The following is a 24,929-nucleotide window of genomic DNA, read 5'->3' on the forward strand; positions in this document are numbered from 1 at the left end:
CCAAACCTAACATCGACTTTCACCTCTCAACACTAATTAAAAAATCCGAAATCGACTCCAACAGCGCAACCATCGCTCTAGACTGTATATGCATATATAGGTCAACAATACAACACAAATAAAGCCTCTTATCATGCACAATAAAAAAGTGGATGACATTGTGGAAGTTATTTTTCGCAAACAAGCGGAAATAACAATATTATTTCTAATTTTATTTTGGTTATATGGTACTTCATCTAAGATTATATGTTATATCAATTTAATTTATAAACAATTCTTTAACATGACGACTTGGATAATGGAATTCCAATTTAAAGATTTAAGTAAAAAGCTTACTTTATTTTGACATTAATGAATATACTTGTTAAATTGTTTAATGAAATTATTATACAAATTAAGTATAGAGAACTTTATAAACAATATTTGCCAAATTCAAACACATATTTACAAGAACAATATTACTTTGGACACGTTATTTACAGTTTGCATAAATATAGTACCAACATGAAAAACTATGTACGAAAACGCATTCTTATATTCTATTTTCGCGATGCCGTTCTTGTTGTCTTATCAGGATGGATGAAGTTTAAAACAGTAAAGTTAAACAAGCACATTGTAACGCTTATTTCTAACGTACTAATCCTCACTATATCACAACCTTTAAAATATATTCTACAGTTTGCAATAATTCAGACGCAGTACGATATGCATGGTGTTTGAGACATGTACAACGAACATTAGTGCTGGCATTTCATTAAATGAAAATGTCTGTCTCTCTAAAATGATGTTTTAATAAATTTTAAATTGTATTTAAATAACAACATATTTAAAGAAAACATAAATTGGGATTTAAAAATCATCAAATGAAATATACAACATTCAAACAACTTAATGCAAATCATTTGATCATTTTTCACTTTTTGTATTTGTATATACTTTTAAGTAGACGATTTTAAGCTTTGTTACCAAATGGCTTCCTTATTTCTACTTCATCTTGTGTAGCAACCCGAATTTATCGATTGTCAACAAAACAATGTAAACAGGTGACCAAAATTAGATAAGAATTCGAAAACCGACGACAATAAGTTCAAGTGTAATGAAAGGAAATGTTACACTTCATTTTCATGTACGTTATGGTGTACCCATGACAAACCATTTCCATGTTTACTATGTGTTTTCAAACCAGATTTCGCGACAATCTAAATGTTCGAAATGAAATACGCATCAGAAGCAACACAATAACGATACTAACGGTATATTGATAAAAACAGTTTGTTAAATTAAATATTGGTTTTTATTAATTTACACAAGTAACAGTATTCTGTATGTATGACATGTTTGTGTAGCATGTGTACCAATAATTTTCCTACAACCACGTTTTGAATTTTATTATAATATATTTGTTATGTTCGTTTTATTATACCGCAAGCGAATTTGCAAGTATTTGAGCACTGACAATAGTTGCGTTCACTTTTCTTTGTTGTACAATCTGTAAAATGCGTTAGAATCTCGAAATCTTGGAAAGAAATACTTTCAAAACTCTAACAAAATCTAAAAAAAAGCACTTTTAAATTGATAAACAATCTAACCTTCATGTATGTTCCTGTTCACTACATGTGTAGTTGTCTTAAATATACAAGTGTTATTGTATATATCATGCCCAATGTCGTGTATGGTACTCATACCGAGTTTGAACTAATATGTAGCAGTTATGGCTAATAACGTTCAGCGGAGAACTGGATACACGTAGATGGAAAGTAATGTTAACTGTAAAGGTGACAGTGTTTGTTTATTATTTGCGCCGCCTTAAAACTAATACATCTGTTTGCTATGCACCTTCGTGTGTGTTCCAGTTGCGAACAAGAGATGTGTTTGTCAGAAACACAATGCCCCTTTCTGCGCCGCTTTGATTTATAAAAACAATATTATTTGGCAGGTACAGATAATTATCTCCCGTTGAAGCTTATTACTTCCCTTGGATTTGTTTTTTGACCTTTGACCTTGAAGGATGACCTTGACCTTGACTTTTTACCACTCAAAATATGAAGCGCCATGAGATACACACGCATGCCAAATATCAAGTTGCTATCTGAAGCGATATAGAAGTTATGAGCATTTCTTGAAACCTAAACGCAAAAACTAAACGCAAAGTGTGACGGAAAGACAGACAGACAGATGGACAGACGAACGTTCCAATGACTATATGCCCTCCTTCGAGGGCATAAAAAATAAATTGCAACGACCTTCTCTTATACAATGCATATTGCTCTAAAAACTATTTCGCACAAAAATAATTCAGCATTCATGGCGATGAATTTATGTAGAACATTATTTTCCGTTTTATTACGTTACCCAGTAATCTTGTAAGGAGAGTATCTTTCACATTGAAATAGGTTGGGCCGTACTAATTTGTGAAGTTTAAGCGAGAAAAAATGAGAACAATAAATAAAAGAGTGAAAGATATTTTGGCCGAAATGTGAAGCAGGAAAGTTTTTGTATTCTCTAGATCTCACATTATTATACCGCCGGATATGAAAAATATGCGTTACACACAATACCTCTCTCTGGAACTCAAGATGAATTGAGTTACACATAGGGTATACAAAGGAAATGTGATGCGACATAAGTGATTGCTAACTTGACCTTCGTTAACCTTTTGAACTTGTATGAACTTATGAATGAAAAATCATACAATGCAAAAGTATTCTATTGATATGCGTTTTACCAACAAACGAAGATTTTAAAATATGCAAAATGTTCTGTTGTAAAACTATTCTAAAACGTTCTCATTGATCTCTTCTCTCTGACAAAAAAGAATGTCCTTTTGTCACAATGTAAATAAAATATACATAATATGTAAACACACAGACAAAAAAAACACTGAAGTACGTCCACTATTAATGTGAAATCGTTTTTCGTAATGCCAATCGAAACTTTTCGTATGTTATACAAATTATATGATGATTTTCCACACGTTTAATTTAGATTTGAGTTGTTACGCGTTACATACGAAAAATCTGGAAAGATAATTGTACTTTATTAACGCATACAGCAGTATCTGAGTCAACATCTATAATCTATCGATTATATGATAAAAACCTTTTAAGATTGATGTTGTTTTAATCATGGCGATATGTAATTTAAACATGAAACAAGCACAAGAGCAGTTTGGAAAATAGGAATTGATATCATATAATAGTATACACAATGACGTCATCTTATGATAGTATTCGTACCACATACACATTTTAATTGTAAATGTGATAAAAACAATAAAGATGTTGGAATACCTGCTCACATGTTTGTGCGTCGTTATTGTACGTTAGTATAATTAATTGCATGTTGAGCTACATGTAACCATGAGGTCAGATATATTGACAGCATGTATAAGATCCAACACAAGCATAATTTAATATCAGAATATAGTTATTAATTAAATAATCATTTTTAGATGATCTTAGAATAGATTTTTTGTTCAAACTAATTTTGGCGCTGCCGATCTCATTTTGATTCTAAATTGTAAAACTTGCCTCTTAACATTGTCTTATTTAAAAGCTGACAAGATATACAAACTCATAACATGACAATTCGGGATTGTTATATGATAAATGGTAATATGGATATATTGCTATAGAAATACATTCATATTGCATAACTCTCGAGCTCAATAAAGCTTTAAACGTGAAATATATTTTACACAATCGTTTTCTCGAAAAGCGAATATTTCTATTTAACAGATTTAAAAAAGAAAAATGTTGAACGTCTTTTGATTTTTTAATTTTTAGCTTTACACCAATAGGCAAATCGTTCACAATCGTTTGACCAGTATGAATAATATTGCTGTCCAATTTGAGACTTGGCTCTAATTACTACGACTGCCGGGTCATAGCTTTCAGACTGGCTGTATTCCTTTTTAGAAACTTTATCACCATCATTTATTGTGATTTCTTCTTCCACAACTCCCCCGGAATATGTGTTGCGAATGACAGTAATTGTGGTCCCTGATCTTTCAATAACAATAGCGTTACAATTTTGGTGAAACATATTTCCATAAACCACAATATGGTCCCCAGTTTTAATTGCAGATATGTCGGTTTTTCTATCGTCTCTTTTTTTGAAAACTTTACTTACGTATGGTCCAACCAGAGCACCTAATGCGCGGCCAATGATACCTGAAAGAACCCCACCGATAACACTTCCTAAGAATGCTCCTATTGTCGCTCCATATGCTGTTCCAACAAGTGGCACTACGCTACCAGCTAACCCGCCTAAAGCTCCACCTAGTGTTGCTCCAACTACACTACCACCGATACAAAGTCCAGCGCCAAATAAAGCTATACAAAATCGTTGGGAGGCAAAGTCAAGGAATGTATTTTTAGAAATTCTACCATCTCTTCTTCGCTCGTACATTTTACTCAAGTCCCAAATCAAAAAGAAACCTTCTATGGAAACAACAATGGCTGCCCCTACAATATTGGTTGCGTTTTTTAGTTTCTCCACTGTTTCGGCAAAGGCGACGGTTCCACTGATGTATTTGTTCCTAACCTCTACTAAAGTCATGTTAGACATCTCTCTCGCAAAATCTCCTCCCACCGTCACTAAATACTTGCATAAAGCTGATGAAGCTTCGACAATCGCTTGCTTTATATTGTGCCAAAACCAATGTTCCTGAGAACTCTCATATTGTCCAGTCTTGCAGTATGTCGCAAATGATTCACAGTTGTTATTTAACAGTTTATAGTTTGTTTTACCTTTTTCACAACGTGCCCTATATATAACAAGGGCGGTTGGATTCTGTGTCGATATCTCATTTTCGTAGTCAATGCGATAAAATTGACCGTTTTGCGACGACGGGACCCATTCTTCAGTAATTTGATATGTGCTTTGTTCGTCGTTTACTTTTTTCCAATGCGCAACTAATATCATTCTGTTTGAAGTATTAATTTTGAGTACAATTGCGTGGTGCCATATTACGTAAGTACGTTGCCATGCTACATGGTCGCCAGGTTTCAGACAACCTATGCTGTTCTCATTAAGCGTTGTGCAATTTCCTCTCACTGGAAATGCATGCTCTGGCTCATTTTGAAATCCTTCATTGGTGGTATTGTACTTCTTTGGAGTAAAAACGACTCTGCTACGTTCAGCTTTTAAATACTCTTTTTCATTGTTGAGCAATGGACGCTCAAGACATTCCTCTATGCCTTCGTCACTGCATTCAAATGCATGTATTCGGGTAAGTAAAGCCATCGTATATCGCTATTTTAGTGCATGAACATGACGTTGGTTTAACGTAAATGATGTGTTCGGTTTTTTCTAGCCGACGACCTTAAATTGAAAAAATATATTAAAAAGTTAAAATTATGTTATTAAATGCATATCATAGAAGAGTACTTTTGTATCGTAGTTTAGTCACCGATGTCTACTTTCAAAATCTGCTATTTTTGTTTGTATCTGTTCTGCGGTTTCATTGTAAATAAAACTTAGACTAGAAGTTCAGAATTTAAATGAATGTCTTTTTAATTATTTATTTTAATTTTCTTATCTCAATATTAAACTGTACATGTATTGTATATATTATTAAGAATAAACCGCAAAAACATGCCCTAACCAAATAGATAAAATAAAAAACTTACCTGTAACTGTCGACACATTGTTATTTCACATGAATACTGCAAAATAAACCGACTTCTAAATTGTATGCATTTTAAATGGGACAATGCGCCGGTAAAGCATGCAGTATCGTGTTTAAAGCGTATTGCTGGGCGTTATGTTTGCATAGTCCATAGATCGCGAGGTATTCCAATACCATTATAGTATTTTTTGTTTCGACACATAATGAGTCAATTCAATACTGCAAGCGTTCGGTTTAAAACATGTTAAACTCAATATCGCACGCGCTGCTTGTTATTGTAATTCATATTTGATTCTAAACTTGTTTCAATAAAGTACGTGCCAATGTTATGTTATTAAATAGTTTACTATGGTCAGTTCCGCCAATACTTTTTGTGGAAAACCAACCTGCATATATACCTATATTTTCTTCTTTTAAACAGGTATGCTATTGCATTTACTAAATTTCAATAAAAGGCATGCTAATTTTCAATTTTCATATCTATGAATGCCATTTGCGAATGTGTGTCTAGTTAAATGAATCGAACCAAACACTCAATCGCACCTTTAAATCAACACTAACATTGTTCATATATTCTCGACTACAAATCAATGAATTTCCACACAATTTTAATGCACGTATAAATCATTGTTCAATTCTACATTAAACATTAAATATGTATCATCAGCATTTCGAAAAAAAATGATCAAATTAGCGATATCAATCTAAAATGCAGCCACAAAAAAGGCACAATCTAAACATGCTAACTAGTTAAGTCAATACTTAAACAATTAATAAAAATTCAACGAGCACTAAAGAAGCATTCCTATGTGTTGTCTGAATATCATGTATGTCAACTCATTCTTCTTATTGCAGACTGAGTCATTTTTATGTTGGACCAATTCTTGCTATTGCCGGACAGTGGAATGCACATCCAACCCCTATTACGGATCCGTTAAAGTTCCCATAGAATACAAAAATGTTGCAGGCCGTGTTTTACATCCATTTGTAATTCATGGTATATAAGTTTTGGATCCGGTGATTTCGATTGCAGACACTTTTTTTCTAAATCAACTACCTGTTTGCGCTTTGCAATACTTTGCGACTGTACTAAATTTTGACATTGACATAAATGCTGAGCACGGTAATCAAGTCCATGTGGGATTTGTATAAAATATGACTAAATAACTGTGTATGCCTGACTGGAAATAAAATGCCACATTGAAAGATATTTTGATGTTTAATGATTAATACAACAGAACTTTGATTATTCATATGTATACACAAAGTTGGAATATTTCAGTGAATGTGCTTGGTTTCATTGGAAATAAGTTCAAATTTTAAAATAACATATATACTTATGTAGTGATGGAAAATGCACGCGAAAAAAGGGAAATGTACATGTATACATTGACGATTCATCCACAAACGTGAGTACTTGTAAAAGCTAGATTGGAAAAATAACACCCTTAAAAATAAGAAAATATACATTTATGGATGAACTAGTGAATATGTATTTAGGCAAACACGATTCACCTCGAATACAACATAGTGAAACATATAAACAAAACATCTAAAACACAGCAATTGAAAACAAAGCATTTCATTTGATTTGGAGTAGAATGCATATTTAGTTCGAATTACAATGAACACTCTTAAAGGGGCTTTTCACGTTTTGGTAAATTGACAAAATTTTAAAAATGTTTCAGATTCGCAAATTTTCGTTGTAGTTATGATATTAGTGAGGAATCAGTAAAACTGAACATTTACCATGCTCTAAAATATCAATTATATGCATCTTTTGACGATTTAAAAACCTGAAAACGATAAAGCGTTGCAACGCGTAACGATTGAATAATTTGGAGAGTTCTGTTTTTGTCGTTATATTTTGTGATACTTCGCGGATTACTTATATAAAGTATGAAATTCATCACTCATTATATAAGCACGGATGGCCGAGTGGTTTACGCGATAGACTTTTACTCAAGGGGTCAGTGGTTCGAGCCCAGTTGAGGGTTACTTTTTTCTTTCTTTAATTTTATTCTCTTTTTTTAATGGAGCTTTTTAGATCCAATGTTTACATCGATCAATATAATGCATTTAAAGACAAACTTCATTACATGCTTAAATCTGTGAAAAGGCCCCTTTAATTTATTGCATGTTAAACTGTATTGTGTTTATGTTAACGTCATTACACTAACCATTCGAGCAATAAATAAGATATAATACAATGTAGTGCCAAATAAGAATGGGTATACTGCCATTACGAGTGGAAACTGGACGATTTGTAGGAGAATCTTTAGAGGACTTGTAGATTGTGCCAAGCTGATATACTATAATATTAAATTTTGTAAATTGATTACTTAAAGCATATCTTCCCCATAGAACTATATATTTTGTTCGAGCGTACAAATGCTCGTTTTTCCAATTATTTGATGATCTCCGACATATAGGTCATACTCAGTGTTTTCAACACGCTGCAAACAGTGGACGAAACCGTTTAAGTGACTCGCTGGGCTGAATCGCGGATTATTTTAATATTCGGTCGATAGAATATATTCTCGTTACAGCATTATCTTTTATATACTGACACAGTTATTAGGTCACCATGTTTGCTGTCTAAAAAAGGCCTTTTAAAGTTCTTTTAATACATTTAAACAATCAAAAGTAAAACTGTTTGTAACGTGTGTTTATTTGGTTGGCTCCTGACGCGACACGATTGTTTCCCTTGAACGGCTTTCAATTAAGTTTTGTTTTAAGAGTTTGTTCGTTGCGCTGGTTTAACAATGCTCTTTGAATTTCGGCGTTGGTTTGTTTTGGGGGAAAAATGGAGAGAAATTACAATTGTTAATTTCGATGGCTCTAAATATTTTTATTTTGTTTCCATGTACCATACACGGAATAAACCATGTATTTGATTAGCATTATGTCCGTTTCAGTATCTTTAACATCTTAACAGGTATAATAGGGCGTTTTCAACTGTTGTTCTTATTAAACATTGTAGGATTTGTTCACATGGTCTGCGAGAAAATTTAGACCGCGCTAGCATACCAGAAATAGAGTGAATTCTGTACCTCGCAGATTATTGTGTTCAATATGACCTTGAGAAAATAAGTATACATTCATTATGCTACTGTCATAGAAAAAGTATCCTACTTGTCACAGCTAACCAATGAAGTTCTGCAAGTATGTGTAAGATATATACATTTACACACACTTTACGTTTATTAAAACAATAATGCTATTGACTTGAATACACGTATTAAAGGCATGCATACATGAAGTGTTCAGTAGTTAACCCATAACAGGTTTTTGCATTATATGAATTGAATCATTTGCTGCTTAATCCTTGCTTAAACTGCCACACTAAGCATGATTGAGGTACCTCAAGATTTAAAAAGGAAGGAAAATGCGTATGTTATAACACCATGGACCACAGTAAATAGCTTAATCATTTTAAATAGTCTCGTATGTAATTGAAAAAGCCCCTGCAATAAAGTTTGCAACAATAAGTACAGCCATGACCTATTTGTATACAATTGTAGCATTTGCAAACTAACTATTTTTAAGTGTGCTTCACATAGTTACGAGCAAAATAAACAATGATGCATATGCCGCATACACAAGTACGGGCTGAAAGATGATACACTGTTTTATCTCTAGTTATACGCACAATTGTGAGGCTAGTTAAAGAATATCCTTGTTCTTCAATCAAATGATCTGATTTCGACCTGATTTCTGAAAGGCCGTGGTGTATAAAACAACGCATGTTGCTAACCATTCGCTTTTAAAAAAATAACATGACAATAAAGTATGTATTAAATAGCCGTATCGTAATGAAATATTAAACCACAATGACAAAACAGTTTATATTTAACTGTTCAATTTGTCTGGGATAATCATCGGAAATATTACCAAGTAAATAATGTCTTCATGTCATGGAAACTTTAGTCAATATATTCAGTTTGATGGTAGGCAAAGCTTAATCATATCGATGCAAGAAAGGGATATTGATTGCAACAGACCGGTAGCAGATTGCACATAGAATATGTAAATACAGGGTGTGCTACTGTTTGTTTGTGTTTGAAAACTAAAGGACCATTGCCATTTTTAAGCGCATACACGCTCGTAAGCCATGGTTTGCCTTTGCACAAGAACAGGCCTTGAATTAATAATTACATGTTTACCCGACTTTGTGTCATACGACATGGTTGCTGTTTCTATACTGCTTGGGCCAAAGGTTAGTGTGTTGCAAAAGGTTTCAATTAAGCCAAATAAGGAAAACTGACATACCCCTTGTGGCCATGTTTTTCAATGTGACATTTAAAACAAGAGATGTATTTGTCAGAAACACAATGCCCCTTACTGCGCCGCTTTGAAGCCATTTATTTGACCTTTGACCTTGAAGGATGACCTTGAATTTTTACATCTCAAAATGTGCAGCTCCATGAGATACACATGCATGCCAAATATGAAGTTGCTATCTTCAATATTGCAAAAGTTATGGCCAATGTTTAAGTTTTCGGACGGACGCACAGACTGACAGACTGACGGACAGTTCAACTGCTATATGCCACCCTACCGGGGGCATAAAAACATAATCCTAAAATGGGGCCAATGAACACCCTCGGAAACCCGACATGCTGTGAGAAGCTGGACATGCTAGGAGATGTAGCCGATATATTTCAAAGAATTTTGGTAGGGTAAGTAAATTCAGTTCTATAATTGTTTAAAGGCATTTTTGAAATAAAATATATTTTGGTGCATGCAAAGGAGGTATTAATACCACATACGGCGAACACACTCAGATTTACACGGACGGTAGTAAAAATGAGGAATTAGAACTAGCCGGCGCTGCGTACGTAGTCTATAACCCGCAAAATGCCATTATCCATCACGGCAGAGTAAAACATCAAAAAGAATTGTCCATATTCACCTGTGAACTATCGGTCATTAATGACGCAATAATATGGCTAAACACGCTTGACACTCACGATCAAACAAACTACGCGATTTTAACTGACTCTCTTAGCGCATTACAAGCACTAAACGCAGGCTCATCAAAAACGCGACCAGACTTAATATACGCAGTCTTAGAAGGTATCACGCAATTGACTAACAAAAACATATCTCTGAAATTAATATGGATACCGAGTCATGTAGGCATCCCGGGCAACGATTATGCCGACAAACTTGCAAAAATAGGATCACAAGAGGGTATACTCTACGGGTTAAAACCCAGCGCACGCGAACTTATCGCCAATATTAACCAAAAAGCGTATACTGAACAAGATCACCACTATTCAATATACTGCGCTGATCATGATTTACCATTTATCACTAACCCCAGCCACAAGATTCATATCTATAGCGCCATTAAACAAGAAGACAGAGCATATACGCGCATGCGTCTAATGGTGTCTAGATTACACGGCGATTACCACGAAACAGTTCTCTGCCCCCAATGCAACGTTCCAGACACCTTCGAACATTTATTCTTTATATGCCCTCATCATGCGGCCCAAAGAATAGAGCTAAGTGCAGGTGTAATGCTGTAGGTGGATGGTCCACGGCCGTCCACAAGCTCAAATGACCATATATGGAGAAAAAGGCGGGACCAAACCAAATAGGCTTGCAATGCGCATGCCCAAGCAAAACCGATTGAAAGCCATCTTGAATTGTTGGCGTGAAAAGAAATATACTACATTCATTGGATATTTTAATATGATGAATATTCTAGGTAGAGAATATGGATAGTATTATCATTATTAGTATTACGTCAACATTAACTCAACAATTGTATTGTTGACATGAAGAAAAAGCTATTTCGAGGTTGTTTTGACCATTGATTGCTAAGTAGGTCAAACTCAAAGTTTTAACTTTTATTGATATTTTATTTAGTTAAGGAATCTTTGAGTAATAGTTAAAAAAAATCTTTCGCATTCAAATCCGTTTGCATTACTTTTTTAGTTGTTTCCCCTGAAAAATTCTCTTCTTGCTGCTAGCCTTCGCTGAGTTATTCAACAACATCGCTATATTGCTGATTTTTGCTGTTGTTTATGATTTCCAGTCGTTACACCCCCTGGACGTTACACCCCTAGTCATTACACCCTCTAAGCCTGGACATTACACCCACCAAGATGTAAACATAATTGATTAGGTTACTAAGGTGTGATCACACCTACCATGGGGCACACTTCACTTGATTAATGATGTTTCTGCTTTAATGTGTGTCTAATGGGGGTCTGTCCAAGTGTTTTTTATTGTTTGTTTGTCTGTATGTCTGTCTTATTGATGTGCAGTGTTAATAAGAAATAACAATTTTTTGGTGTGAAAAACATTGTTCTTTGATCTTTTCAAATAATTTGTTAATTATCAAAGTGTAATAATAACACCTAAAATTAAAGGAGTTTGTTCACACCATTATTATTAAAATTCATTTGAAGATGTTGTTTGATTTTATGAATTCTTAAGAATATTGCATCTTTATGTCGTGGCAAAAGAATATCAAAACATCAAAGGTAACAAAGTTAATAAGACAAATACTCAATGCAAATTGTTTTTACTCATTGTCCCCATATATACCAGAACAATTTTAGAGAATATCATACTATAGGTATACATTGTTACTCTGTCGAAATGCCCCCAAAACAAATATTTTGGTGTATTGATTCAAATTGTAAAAAAAAGCGTGTTAATAGTTCTGATTTTGCTGTTTCATGTGATAATTGTGGATTATGGCAGCATATTAGATTTTCTTCTTCCTATTATAAACATTGTAGATCTATATAATTTGAGCTCCATGACATCATGCGATTTTGGACCTTAGGGCATTTTCCGTTGTTATCAAATGGTCTTGTAACTGATAAATAATTTAAAACACCAACTTGGTTTAAGCTTAATTTTTAGGTTTTAAAATCGTCAAAAGATGCATATAATGGCTATATAAGACCATGGTAAATGTTCAGTATTACTGTTTCCTCACAAATATCATAACTTAAACGAAAATATGCGAATCTGAAACAACTTTTTTCAATTTTGTCAATTTACCAAAGCGTGAAAAGATCCCTTTAGCTGCGCCATTCTTGACCAATTTATTTTTGTAAATACTCATTTATAAACTTTAACCTACACAATTATATAACTTATATAATTATTAGTCTCTATAAAAACATATCCATTAATTATTAATAATTAGAAACTATTTGTTACATATTAACCAACTACATCATGTGGAAAGTTTGGAATCCTAATAATACTTTCTTATTTTTACATAAATGAAATTCAATTTAATGGTCTTATGGACAATACTGGGTATAACTTGGTATCTGTGTTTTATCTGTTTATATAATTTATATAGTTATTAGTCTCTATAAAAACATATCCATTAATTATTAATAATTAGAAACTATTTGTTACATTTTAATCAACTACATCATGTGGAAAGTTTGGAATCCTAATAATACTTTCTTATTTTTACATAAAAGAAATTCAATTTAATGGTCTTATGGACAATACTGTGTATAACTTGGTATCTGTGTTTTATCTGTTTATATAACGTATATATTTATTAGTCTCTATAAAAACATATCCATTAATTATTAATAATTAGAAACTATTCGTTACATTTTAATCAACTACATCATGTGGAAAGTTTGGAATCCTAATAATACTTTCTTATTTTTACACAAATGAAATTCAATTTAATGGTCTTATGGACAATACTGGGTATAACTTGGTATCTGTGTTTTATCTGTTTATATAACTTATATAATTATTAGTCTCTATAAAAACATACCATTAATTATTAATAATTAGAAACTATTTGTTACATATTAACCAACTACATCATGTGGAAAGTTTGGAATACTAATAATACTTTCTTATTTTTACATAAATGAAATTCAATTTGATGGTCTTATGATTTACATTTTATTAACAAAAATATTATTTTTCTAAAAATATGATATGATATGTAACAGAATGGTATTTATGCAGGAAAATGGAAATGGGTATAGACATGAGGGATTATACATGTAATATATATTTTTGTTATTATTCAAATAATTAAGTTGATCTTATGTTGCATTAAGACTCATGCCCCAATTTAGTGTTTTAAATTATTGACACAGTTTTGTGTCATCATTTATGAAACACAGTTTGTAAAACTAACAGTAACACTGGGCCACTTAGATAAAGATTGGACCTATTTGGGCCACATTAGGGCCAGACAAAGACCCTCTAACTGTTTATTAGGGGCCATAAAAGATACACAGACTAGTGCCAATTGACCAGTCGCCAACTCCGCCCACATTTTGTCGATCAGCCAATCAGATATCGATTTTTCACACACCCCTCAGCAACGCTTATCTGGCCGCCATTTTGTCCGACAAACAAAGCGTGTCGTTCATATGGAATGGACGTAATTTTTAAGAGTTTACACAGATTTTATATCAAATGCATGATCATAACTGTTCGATCATTATTCAAAATTGTAGGTGCTATACATACTTTATAAAAGGTTATTATTTTATCTTTATTTATTGAACATATGAACGATTAATGAGAAATCAAACACAATAAATCGTGTGTTCTATAAAAACGTGTTATACCGTTTGATGCACAATATTATTAAGCAGTTTGGGCAACATAATAATTGCCACACGTGCTAATTAATCTCAGCGTAATTGTCGATGATTAATAAATGACAGTATGTTGCGTGGATCTCAGAATGAAGGAACATTATGGCATTGTTAGGTACTGTTCACAAGAAAAGAAAACTATTTAATTACTTAAATGATTTCCAATTATATATTTATTTTCAGTGGATCATAAACAAGGGAAATCATTATAAATTGTTAACTTAAATATTGTTTTAACTAAAGTAAAAACAACAAAAAGGTGATTTCAACGCGGCTTAGCCAGCTTAAAGCGACTTCAAGTGTAAAATGTACGACTTATAATACAATAACAACATTTATAATACAACATACATTGATACGGGGAGAAATGTGAAAATTGCAATTAACATATAAGGGCCATCTTGTTATAAATAAAGACATGCATAATAGGCTAAATGTATTCAATTCGAATGTTCCTGAATAGTACCGTGATACCAACATTTCATTTTTCGATAGTGAAATGTAACAGGTTCGCATTAAAAATAAATGAAATAAAATGCATATTAGACTATCTGTTAATGAAACCACGAAATTAGGCCTGTATTAAATTATGGTTACAATCAAAATTTAATTTATATCTAAATAAAAAAATCGGTGTCTTTTTAAAAATAACACAATAAAACAAAGATCTAAACATTTGTAATAAACAAAAACCCCATCATGATATGGATGTGTCATTTGCATTTAATAAAAAATATTTTCAAAATTATATATGAAATAGCCACCGGGCGGCGGGCGGCGGGGTTCCCGTTCCGGTCCCCTTTGTGGCGTGTTTTTACCACCCATTATGCCTTTCTGTAAAGAATCTGTTCTATTTTTATATTTTTTTTATGGCATTTTATAATAAATGCCCGTTTTCAATCAACAATATTGTGTTTGTTCTTTCCTTCAAGTCATACGAGTCCGTCCGGTCTATGACCTTTTCATTACCACCGAGGACAATACATAAATAATATTTTATGCACACATAAAAGATTTTATGTCATTGTACGATTTCTTAATTGTTGAACATTATATTGGTTAAAGCCTTATATTTAATTACTTGTGTATAACCTCAGTGTGGGGTCACATGGGCTCTTTTGACCAATCAAATTCAGTGTTGGCCATTGTGGCCCTTTTGGATCCTTCTTGACTAACGTGGCATCCAATATGGTCGAAATTAACAACCCACCTCCACCCCTTCTCCGCCATAAGGTTTTACTCCCGTACTATGTATGTTTTTACCTGTGTGTAAAACACATTTGTTTCTTATTTTCTGTTATACACATCAAATATTTTTCTTTTATACTTATTTTGGGCGTGTTTTTCCCGCCGTCATCACATTCAAATTCAGTGTGTTTTTACCACCCATTATGCCTTTCTGTAAAGAATCTGTTCTATTTTTATATTTTTTTTATGGCATTTTATAATAAATGCCCGTTTTCATTCTGCGTAGAGAACTATAACATCCATATCAGCCTGAACTGTATAACTAAAATCAGGCTGAATAATGGAAAATATAAAAGCAAGGCCTGCATAAACATAGTTCTGCGTAGAGAACTATAATATTGTTCTGCGTAGAGAACTATAATAACAATATCAGCCTGAACGGTATAAGCAAAATCAGGCCAAATATTGAAAAATAAATAAGCAAGGCCTGCATAAACATAGTTCTGCGTAGAGAACTATAATAACAATATCAGCCTGAACGGTATAAGCAAAATCAGGCCAAATATTGAAAAATGAATAAGCAAGGCGTGCATAAACATAGTTCCTGCGTAGAGAACTATAACAACAATATCAGCCTGAACGGTATAAGCAAAATCAGGCCGAATATTGAAAAATATAATCAAGGCCTGCATAAAAATAGTTCCTTCGTAGAGAACTATAACATCAATATCAGTCTAAACTGAAAACTTAAATCAGGCATATACATACTTACTTCAGAGAGAACTAAACCATTAGTATCAGCCTGAGCTTATAACTATAATCGGACATAACATTAAAAATGTATAAGTATGAAATGAGAACTAAAAAACTGAAGTTCACTAGATAAAACACAATGTTCTGAAGAGTGAAGTCTTCCTGTTGCTGTAATTGTTCGTTCCGGTCCTTCGTGGTTTAATGTAGTGTTCAATAGGAAGGGCTGGAAACGTGCCTTATCGTCCCATTGTAGTACTTGTACAGGAAGTGCCAGTCAGTGGACAGGTCCTCTGTATTGGGGTGTTGAGAGGTAGGCAGGTTTAATGTAGTGTTCAAAGAAAGGGCTGGAAACGTGCCTTATCGCCCCTTTGTAGTACTTGTACAGGAAGGGCCAGCCAGCGGACAGGTCCTTTGTATTGCACTGTTGAGAGGTAGGCATGGCCTGAAATGATAACTAACAGTGTGCATATATTATAAAACCAGCAGCATACAGATGATTAAAATCATTTAAACTTGGTATAATCTTGAAAATATAATGACAGATTACAAAAATTACATTTATATTGCGAAAGAGATTATAAATAATTGTCTCCAAAATCCTATTGTAAAATATACTGTGAGTCGAAAACATAATCAAATGTTAAGAAGAGCTGCTTTTTTATCATTCATACAGTATATAACCCATGAGTTCAAGATTGTGAATATGATTCACATTGTTAATGACTGAAGTACATAAAGACACATACCGGTAAATGATAGTATATTAAATAGCGAGCATGGCCTTTAGTTACAATAACACTTGAGTGTGTTTTAGAGATAGATACAAATACATATGTCTTGCTTATAATTAGCACAAATGTTATACGTACACAAATACTTGAAACCTGAAACTTGCTAATTTGATGAAACACCTATGTATATAATTATATAAATCAAAATGTGTTTACAAAACATATACCTGTACATAAAATTGATATAAAAATTAAGATTGATAGATATTACAATTATGAAGCATTAATGAAAGTATAATAATGGAAAATAGTTTGATAAATAAAAATGTAGAAAGAAACTTCAGCAAGTTTTTGGCATCATAAAGACACAGTTTTTCGTTAACTGAATGATACGTGAAAGGATATTTCTGTTCTCTGGCTCGGGCTGTGGATTCCGCAGCTACCGGTCACCTGTACGGACACTCCTTGGGTATAACCTTAGGTGAACTATTGTGACTACAAGTCACAAATAGACTGACCCGATGTGACTACAAGACAAAACTTGAAGGTTAAAATTACAGTGTGACTATAAGACACACCACACCACATACAAATAAGATATATATATGAATATGAAGCTTTTAAGAATATTAAAATTACTATATAGTTTTTAGTAGTTACAGACTTAACAAGGATATGTTTAATGAAAATATTACAACCAAATAATTGCCATAAAGAAAACATTAACAACATAGCACAACAAAACACATCACAAGAATTTTAAAATACACACATTGACCATATAAATGAGGTATGGTAATATAGACTAAAATGAAAGGGTGTTTTATTGTTTATTTCATAAAAACGTGATGACATCTGTTAATGTGACAGTGGGAAACCCAGCTAAACTGATAATACAAATGTGTCGTTAATATTCATAAAGTATAAGCCCAGGCTGAACTTAAAATTAAATAAGACAATAATAAATATACAAGATTATAGAGCTGACCCGAATTGATCATTATTTATTATTATTAAAAATTTAAAAAGGCAGAAAAAAAAATAATTTTAACAGCCAGAACTTAGTCAGGCACAAATGTTAACGCGATATTTGAATACTTATCTGAACTGAATCAGTATGACGGATACAGGGCAGCGACAACTGTGTAGCTGACCAGCATAAAAAAGTGACTGGAGTGATGCGCTAATTACGCTGTGGGCGCCGCCATCTTGGAAACCTTTCACGGTAGACTGCGCAAAGTTTTCTGCACACGGCACTGAGAAGCATGTGTACATGTTCAACAGTACTGCCCTTTAAACTTAGTATCACACGGGATAACACCAATGGTGTAAATCTTCGTACAACTAGAGATAATCCTTCACATAAATGGAATGAAACGGCATCATATCATATTAAAATTAATCCTTGAAAGTATCGCTTAAGAGCGTAATTGTTAATTTCGACCATATTGGATGCCACGTTAGTCAAGAAGGATCCAAAAGGGCCACAATGGCCAACACTGAATTTGATTGGTCAAAAGAGCCCATGTGACCCCACACTGAGGTTATACACAAGTAATTAAATATAAGGCTTTAACCAATATAATGTTCAACAATTAAGAAATCGTACAATGACATAAAATCTTTTATGTGTGCATAAAATATTATTTATTTTGATTACGCCATTTTTCTCTAAAGCATTTATGATTGTATTAAAGTTTTACAAAGCAGTTTAGTTTACTGTGCGGCTTTAAATAATTTATATTATAGAAAAGAGCATGATACCTCGTTACAAATATAGTATTTCGCTCACGTAATCCGCTATAATTGCGATCTGCTTGTCGCAGTTTTCTTATCACTAGACCACGTGACTATGTGGGCGGAGCGATCGATAATTTGGCGACTGGTCAATTAGGGCCCTCCCATAAACTGTGAAAACATGTTTTGATTGCTACAGTTAGTGACAGATTCCTGTTACTTGTGTTTCAATATAAAAAAGTTTTTCTTCAATGATCCCTCATTATCAATTCTGACTTTAAAGTTTAATGATATTGTAATTAATGAACTTTGAAGTCTGCAGTAAAATTTTATATATCATACAGTGACAATATGTTACTTCTATTTCAATATCTAACAAACTCACTGAAACCAACAGATATAGGATATTTTTACTTTATTAATACTGGCTTTAAATTAATAGCAAGTTACCTCCTTTTGTTTGAGTGATATGAAATAGCCTAAGGGCAGATTTGCTTCATTGTCAATATCAGAGACATAACACTGCATGCATCTTATGCACTGCCAATCAAATAGATATATCTATAGATAAGTGAAATACTATGGTTACTACAATAATAATAAAACTTAAGTAACAGATGTGATACACTGAGATAAAGATATTGCCTTAGTCCTTATGTATTTGAGGCCGTTTCCATAATTATTTATTTTATTTATCTTTATTTTTATTTCTTCAAGTTTTTTCTGTCTGTATATTCTTGAAAAAAAGTATTTATTATTTAGATGCATATTGTTACAGTCATTCTGGTGAAATAAAAATTAATGTTTTAAATGATGGCTGCTCAATTAAATAATTTGAGCAACCATTAATCTCATCAGTGTCATCTTACATGACAAATCCAATTAGTGGTTCATAAGTTGATTACACCTTTCTAATCTAATCAATATCTTGGTGGGTGTACAGTAATGTCCAGGCTTAGAGGGTGTAAAGACCAGGGGTGTAACGTCCAGGGGGTGTAATGACTGGACACCTTGTTTATTGGTTAAAGCTGCATGCTTTTGTTGGATAATGTTTAATTTATCATTCACGTTTTACATATGATTCTGTTTAAACCATATTTAATCGATGTTTTGGTGAATTTCGCGCATGCTAAACTTGCCTGATTTCGGACGTAATTTACTTTCGGATACATGCTCCTCTTGTGTTTTTTTCGATGTTTTCTTATGTATGCAGATTAAAAAAAAACAGCTCATGCTTAAATGTGTTATTGAGCAAGTGACTTCTTAATACTATGGCAGGAATAAAAAAACTGTTATAAAATTATAAAGGAAGTTTAGTTACATGTATAAACTCACAGTCACAAGTGTGTAAGTATTACTGTTACATTTATTTATATTTACTAAAAGTAAATATATGCTCACATATCAGTAAGTATTGTACAGCCCTAAATTATATTTAATACAGTAACCCATCTAGGCAGTTAATTCATATATGTGCTGGCTTTAATTTACATTCATGTTATTATCACCCTGCAATAGGCGGAGGGATATTGTTTTGGCCTTGTCCGCCCGTCTTTCCGTCCATCCGGCACTTTTGTGTTGGGAGCCATATCTTGGAAGTGCTTTGGTGGATTTCATTGAAACTTGGTATGAGTATATGTATAGATAAGAGGATGATGCATGCCAAATGGCATTGTACACTATCTGTTAATAACGGAGTTATGGCCCTTCGAACCTAAAAAAAATCCTTTTTTACCTGAGTGTCAAATATAACACTTTTGTGTCCAGAAGCTAATTAGCGGGGGATATCAATTCAATGAATTTGCTTGTTATTAATTGAAGGGAAATAAACCTGTTATTTTGTCTGTCATTATGGTGTTTAAAGTCACATTTAATGGCATCCAACCCACTTTATTTCAAATACAGTAACACCTGGCGCCGTGACCTGGATGCAGATTCTAAGCAGATGAGCCAAAATGGGGGCAGCTAGAGAGACTCGCCTGGAACTGACAAGCCTGGAGGGAGCTGGTTGACTGTTGGCGAGATGGGACAACAGACGAAGAATAAACGAACCTACTTGATTTGATAAACATTTTTGTAAGTCATTTAAGAATCGAGCAAACTTTTTGTTTCCAATAAGCAGTCCTGTATATATCCGAAATAAAATAAAATGGTTCACTCAGGTTCCTTGATACTCATCTTGGTATTTAAGGGACCTTATAACAGATTATGGCATGTATTGAAGTTTGTCATTAAATGCGTTATATTTATAAATGTAAACATTAAATCTAAAAAGCTCAATTAAAAAACAAGAACAAATTAAAAGAAAAAGTAATCCTCATCTGGGCTCGAACCACTGACCTCTGGAGTAAAAGTCTAACGCTAAGACGGCCATCCATGCTCGTACAATATTTTATACTTTTAGTTTCTATAAGCAAAGCTCGTAGTGTCACAAAAAACGACAACAGAACTCCAAATTATTCAATTGTTTTGCTTTGCAACGATTTATCATTTTCAGGTTGTTAATGTTAAGTATAACTGTTTTCTCACAAATATCATAACTGCAACAAAAATGTGCAAGTCTGAAACAATTTTTATGCCCCCTTTCAAAGAAAAGGGGCATATAGTTATCAGACTGTCCGTCTTTCGGTCCGTATTTCTGTCACACTTTGCGTTTAGGTTTTGAAAAATGCTCATAACTTCTATGTCCCTTGAGATATAACCTTCATATTTGGTATGCATGTGCATATGGACAAAGCCTTTCCATACGAACACAAATTCTTACCCCTGTGACCTTCACCTTGAACTTAAGGTCCGTGTTTAGGTTTCAAAATCTGCGTTTAGGTTTTGAAAAATGCTCATAACTTCTATGTCCCTTGAGATATAACCTTCATTTTTGGTATGCATGTGTATATGGACAAGGCTTTTCCATACGCACAAAAATTGTTACCCCTGTGACCTTGAACTTAGGGTCCGCGTTTAGGTTTCGAAATCTGCGTTTAGGTTTTGAAAAATGCTCATAACTTCTATGTCCCTTGAGATATAACCTTCATATTTGGTATGCATGTGTATATGAACAAGGCCTTTCCATACGCACAATTTTGTTTACCCCTGTGACCTTGACCTTGAAGTTAGGGTCCGCGTTTAGGTTTCGAAATCTGCGTTTGGATATTGAAAAATGCTCATAACTTCTATGTCCCTTGAGATATAACCTTCATATTTGGTATGCATGTGTATATGGACAAGGCCTTTCCATACGCACACAAATTTTGACCCCTGTGACCTTGAACTTAGGGTCCGCGTTTAGGTTTCGAAATCTGTGTTTAGGTTTCGAAAAAAGCTCATAACTTCTATCAAGCATTTATAGGGGGCATAAGTCATCCTATGGTGACAGCTCTTGTTTTATTTTGTCAATTTACCAAAACATGCAAAGGCCCCTTAAAATATATGAAGTAATGCTTACAGTTGTCCATAACCACATATTGAAAAAGAATGTGCAAGCTCTATCTATTGGCATACAAACAAAGCCAATCTGTTGAATTATTACTCATGGCAAGCAATATGATCTTAGGTATACCTTCTATAATCAGGTGTTTGCACTTTAATCACTTTAAAATTTGAAAAACTATAGAAGTACAAAAAGGTCAGAATGATAACAAACAGGTTTGTAATGGACATCATCTTGCAATTGCTATTTATGTGAGTGGGATGGTACACAAATTCTGAATTTGTTATATGTAGGACATTTAGTAACTTAGCAACCCATGCATGTTGCAAGGGTGTTAATTGTCGGGATTATTTGGAAATCCCGATTTGAGCCATTCAGGATTGAATTTTAGATCAGTGTAAATCCGATGATTTGTTTTAAGGGGGTGTGAACAAATATTGTAATTGCTTCATTGGCATGCCGGGCATGTGCGCTTAGTATGGATTTTTCCTGGTCTTTTTAACAAGGTTTTCCAAAGAAAAAAACGGGTTATTAGATTGGCAAATGCCGGCTGGCGGGCGGACGGAACAAGCTTGTCCGGGCCATAACGTTGTGGTTCTTGGTGAGAATTTAAAATCATTTGGCACATTTGTTCACCATCATTAGACGGTGTGTCGCTCAAAAGAATACCGTCAATATATCCAAGGTCAAGGTCACACTTTGAGTTTAAAGGTCAAAAATGGCCATAAAAGAGCTTGTCCGGGCCAAAACTATGTCATTCATTGTGAGACTTAAAAATGATTTGGCATATTTGTTCACCATCGTGGGACGTTGTATCGCACTTTAGAATTACGTCAATATCTCCAAGGTCAAGGACGCCACAACTAAAAATATATTTATTTTGAAACAAAGGGGGTTAATTATAAACAATAAGTTCAGTTTGAGTTGTCTCCCTCTATCAGACTTTTTTCTACATTGAAAACCTGGTTTTGTGACAATTTTGTCCCTTGTTTTACTATTGTCTGATTGGTTATCCGCTGACACGGACATAAAAGGTAACTGACCAGAAATTACCAGTTTACCAGTTAAATTACCAGTTAAAAGGTAACTGACCAGGTAACTGACTCTTGGCTACTATCCAGAAATCTTACATACTACAAAATGTAGCATATGTCCCCCATCATTAAATTTCCATTTTCTGCTGTCAAACTAAGTGCATATATTATTTCATTTGCAAAAGACATATCTGGATATATTTTTGGACAGTTGTTTTACTGTATGGTTAGTGGATTAACATTTATTATGCCCCCCTTCGAAGAAGAGGGGGTATATTGCTTTGCACATGTCGGTTAGTCGGTCTGTCGGTCCGTCCACCAGGTGGTTTCCGGATGATAACTCAAGAACGCTTAGGCCTAGGATCATGAAACTTCATAGGAAGATGGATCATGACTCGCAGATGATCTCTATTCATTAAGAGGTCACTAGGTCAAAGCTCTAGGTCATGGTGACCCGAAATAGTAAAATGGTTTCTGGATGATAACTTAAGAACGCATATGCCAAGGATCATGAAACTTCATGGGTACATTTATCATGACATGCAGATGACCCATATTGATTTTCAGGTCACTAGGTCAAAGGTCAAGGTCATGGTGACCCGAAACAGTAAAAAAAAATCCGGATGATGACTCAAGAATGCTTTTGCCTAGGATCATGACACTTCATAGGTACATTGATCATGACTCGCAGATGACCCCTATTGATTTTCAGGTCACTAGGTCAAAGGTCAAGGTCACAGTGACAAAAAACGTATTCACATAATGGCTGCCACTACAACAGACAGCCCATATGGGGGGCATGCATGTTTTACAAACAGCCCTTGTTATCGATGTTCTTTATAACATTTATATAAAATGACAATTACACATCGAGTGTTACTGGTGGTCTGGCTTATAATATTTTGCATTTTACTCACCAGAAATAGCAACTAAGACTATAAAAAGAACAATGAACTATGGCTTTGGGGGGCTCTACCTGTAAGGGACCTACAGCCTCAGACTCCAGACTTTATCATTAGGATTTCAAATTTGGGACATTTGACACCCCTGATGTTGTGCCATGTATCAAAACCGTCTATATATAAAAATTAATTTTATTAATTGGATATGTTGAAGATTTGGTGATGCAATCATTGGATTTCATTTTGTGTTTTGTTGACCTACTTTTAATTTTTAGGCTCAGCAGAACTATGGCTGTCAAAACACAATTGTATTAAAATGAATAGTGCTTCAAATTATACAAGAAGTCACTTTCTTTTTGTTTTAGATGTTTTTCAGTTTCGTCGGAAGACATTTTCCACCAACCATCCTGTCTTGAAAGAAATAACTTTTGAACCCGATTATCTGGTAATACTATTTTTTTTACATACAGTTATTAGTGAATTATGAACATTTCATAAGGATCTCAAGGGTCACAACAGGTATATATATATAATATATATATAATCAAGATTTTCCATAGGCAGTTAGAGCACAGCCGGCCCGAATAGCATGGACAAGTTAACAATTTTATTTTTAAATATCCAGTGTGTAAAAATTACTTTGCATTGCAGATAACTTTAAGATCATTTTACTTCTGTAAAAAATGTTCAAAGTTATATCCTGAATGATTTTAGGGCCTTAAATTATATATGGAAACAAGCTTATTTAATAATAAAAAAGGCCTGTTGAGTTTTTAATTTGTTCTCTTAAAGATTTACAGAAATACCCTTTTTAGCTCGACTATTATATATGAAATCTATATAGTGGAGCAATTCTACTCACCCGGCGTTTGCGTTAGCTTTAGCGTTGGCGTTAGTGTGAGCA

General features: G+C 33.6%; 1 protein-coding gene and 1 long non-coding RNA gene across 2 annotated transcripts; one reads left to right on the forward strand and one right to left on the reverse strand.

Moving 5' to 3' along the window:
* Positions 1-91: 91 nt before the first annotated feature.
* LOC127845819 (uncharacterized) lies at positions 92-5,751 on the reverse strand. Its single transcript, XM_052376969.1, has 2 exons — positions 5,634-5,751; positions 92-5,325 (listed from the first exon to the last, which is right to left on the reverse strand). Exon 2 carries the CDS (start codon positions 5,245-5,247, stop codon positions 3,775-3,777), a length of 1,473 nt encoding a protein of 490 aa, XP_052232929.1. The 5' UTR covers positions 5,248-5,325; positions 5,634-5,751; the 3' UTR covers positions 92-3,774.
* Positions 5,752-11,328: 5,577 nt separating this feature from the next.
* On the forward strand, positions 11,329-24,511 carry LOC127845828 (uncharacterized). The gene is made up of 3 exons (XR_008033408.1): positions 11,329-11,467; positions 20,568-20,738; positions 24,391-24,511. It is a non-coding gene; the product is annotated as an uncharacterized LOC127845828 (long non-coding RNA).
* Positions 24,512-24,929: the final 418 nt, after the last annotated feature.

The sequence above is a fragment of the Dreissena polymorpha genome, chromosome 9 (genome assembly GCF_020536995.1).
Source record: "Dreissena polymorpha isolate Duluth1 chromosome 9, UMN_Dpol_1.0, whole genome shotgun sequence".
Lineage (NCBI taxonomy): Eukaryota > Metazoa > Mollusca > Bivalvia > Myida > Dreissenidae > Dreissena > Dreissena polymorpha.

Excerpts from the sequence above, each read along its gene's own strand:
- LOC127845819 (XM_052376969.1), bottom strand. The coding sequence starts at position 5,247 with ATGGCTTTACTTACCCGAATACATGCATTTGAATGCAGTGACGAAGGC.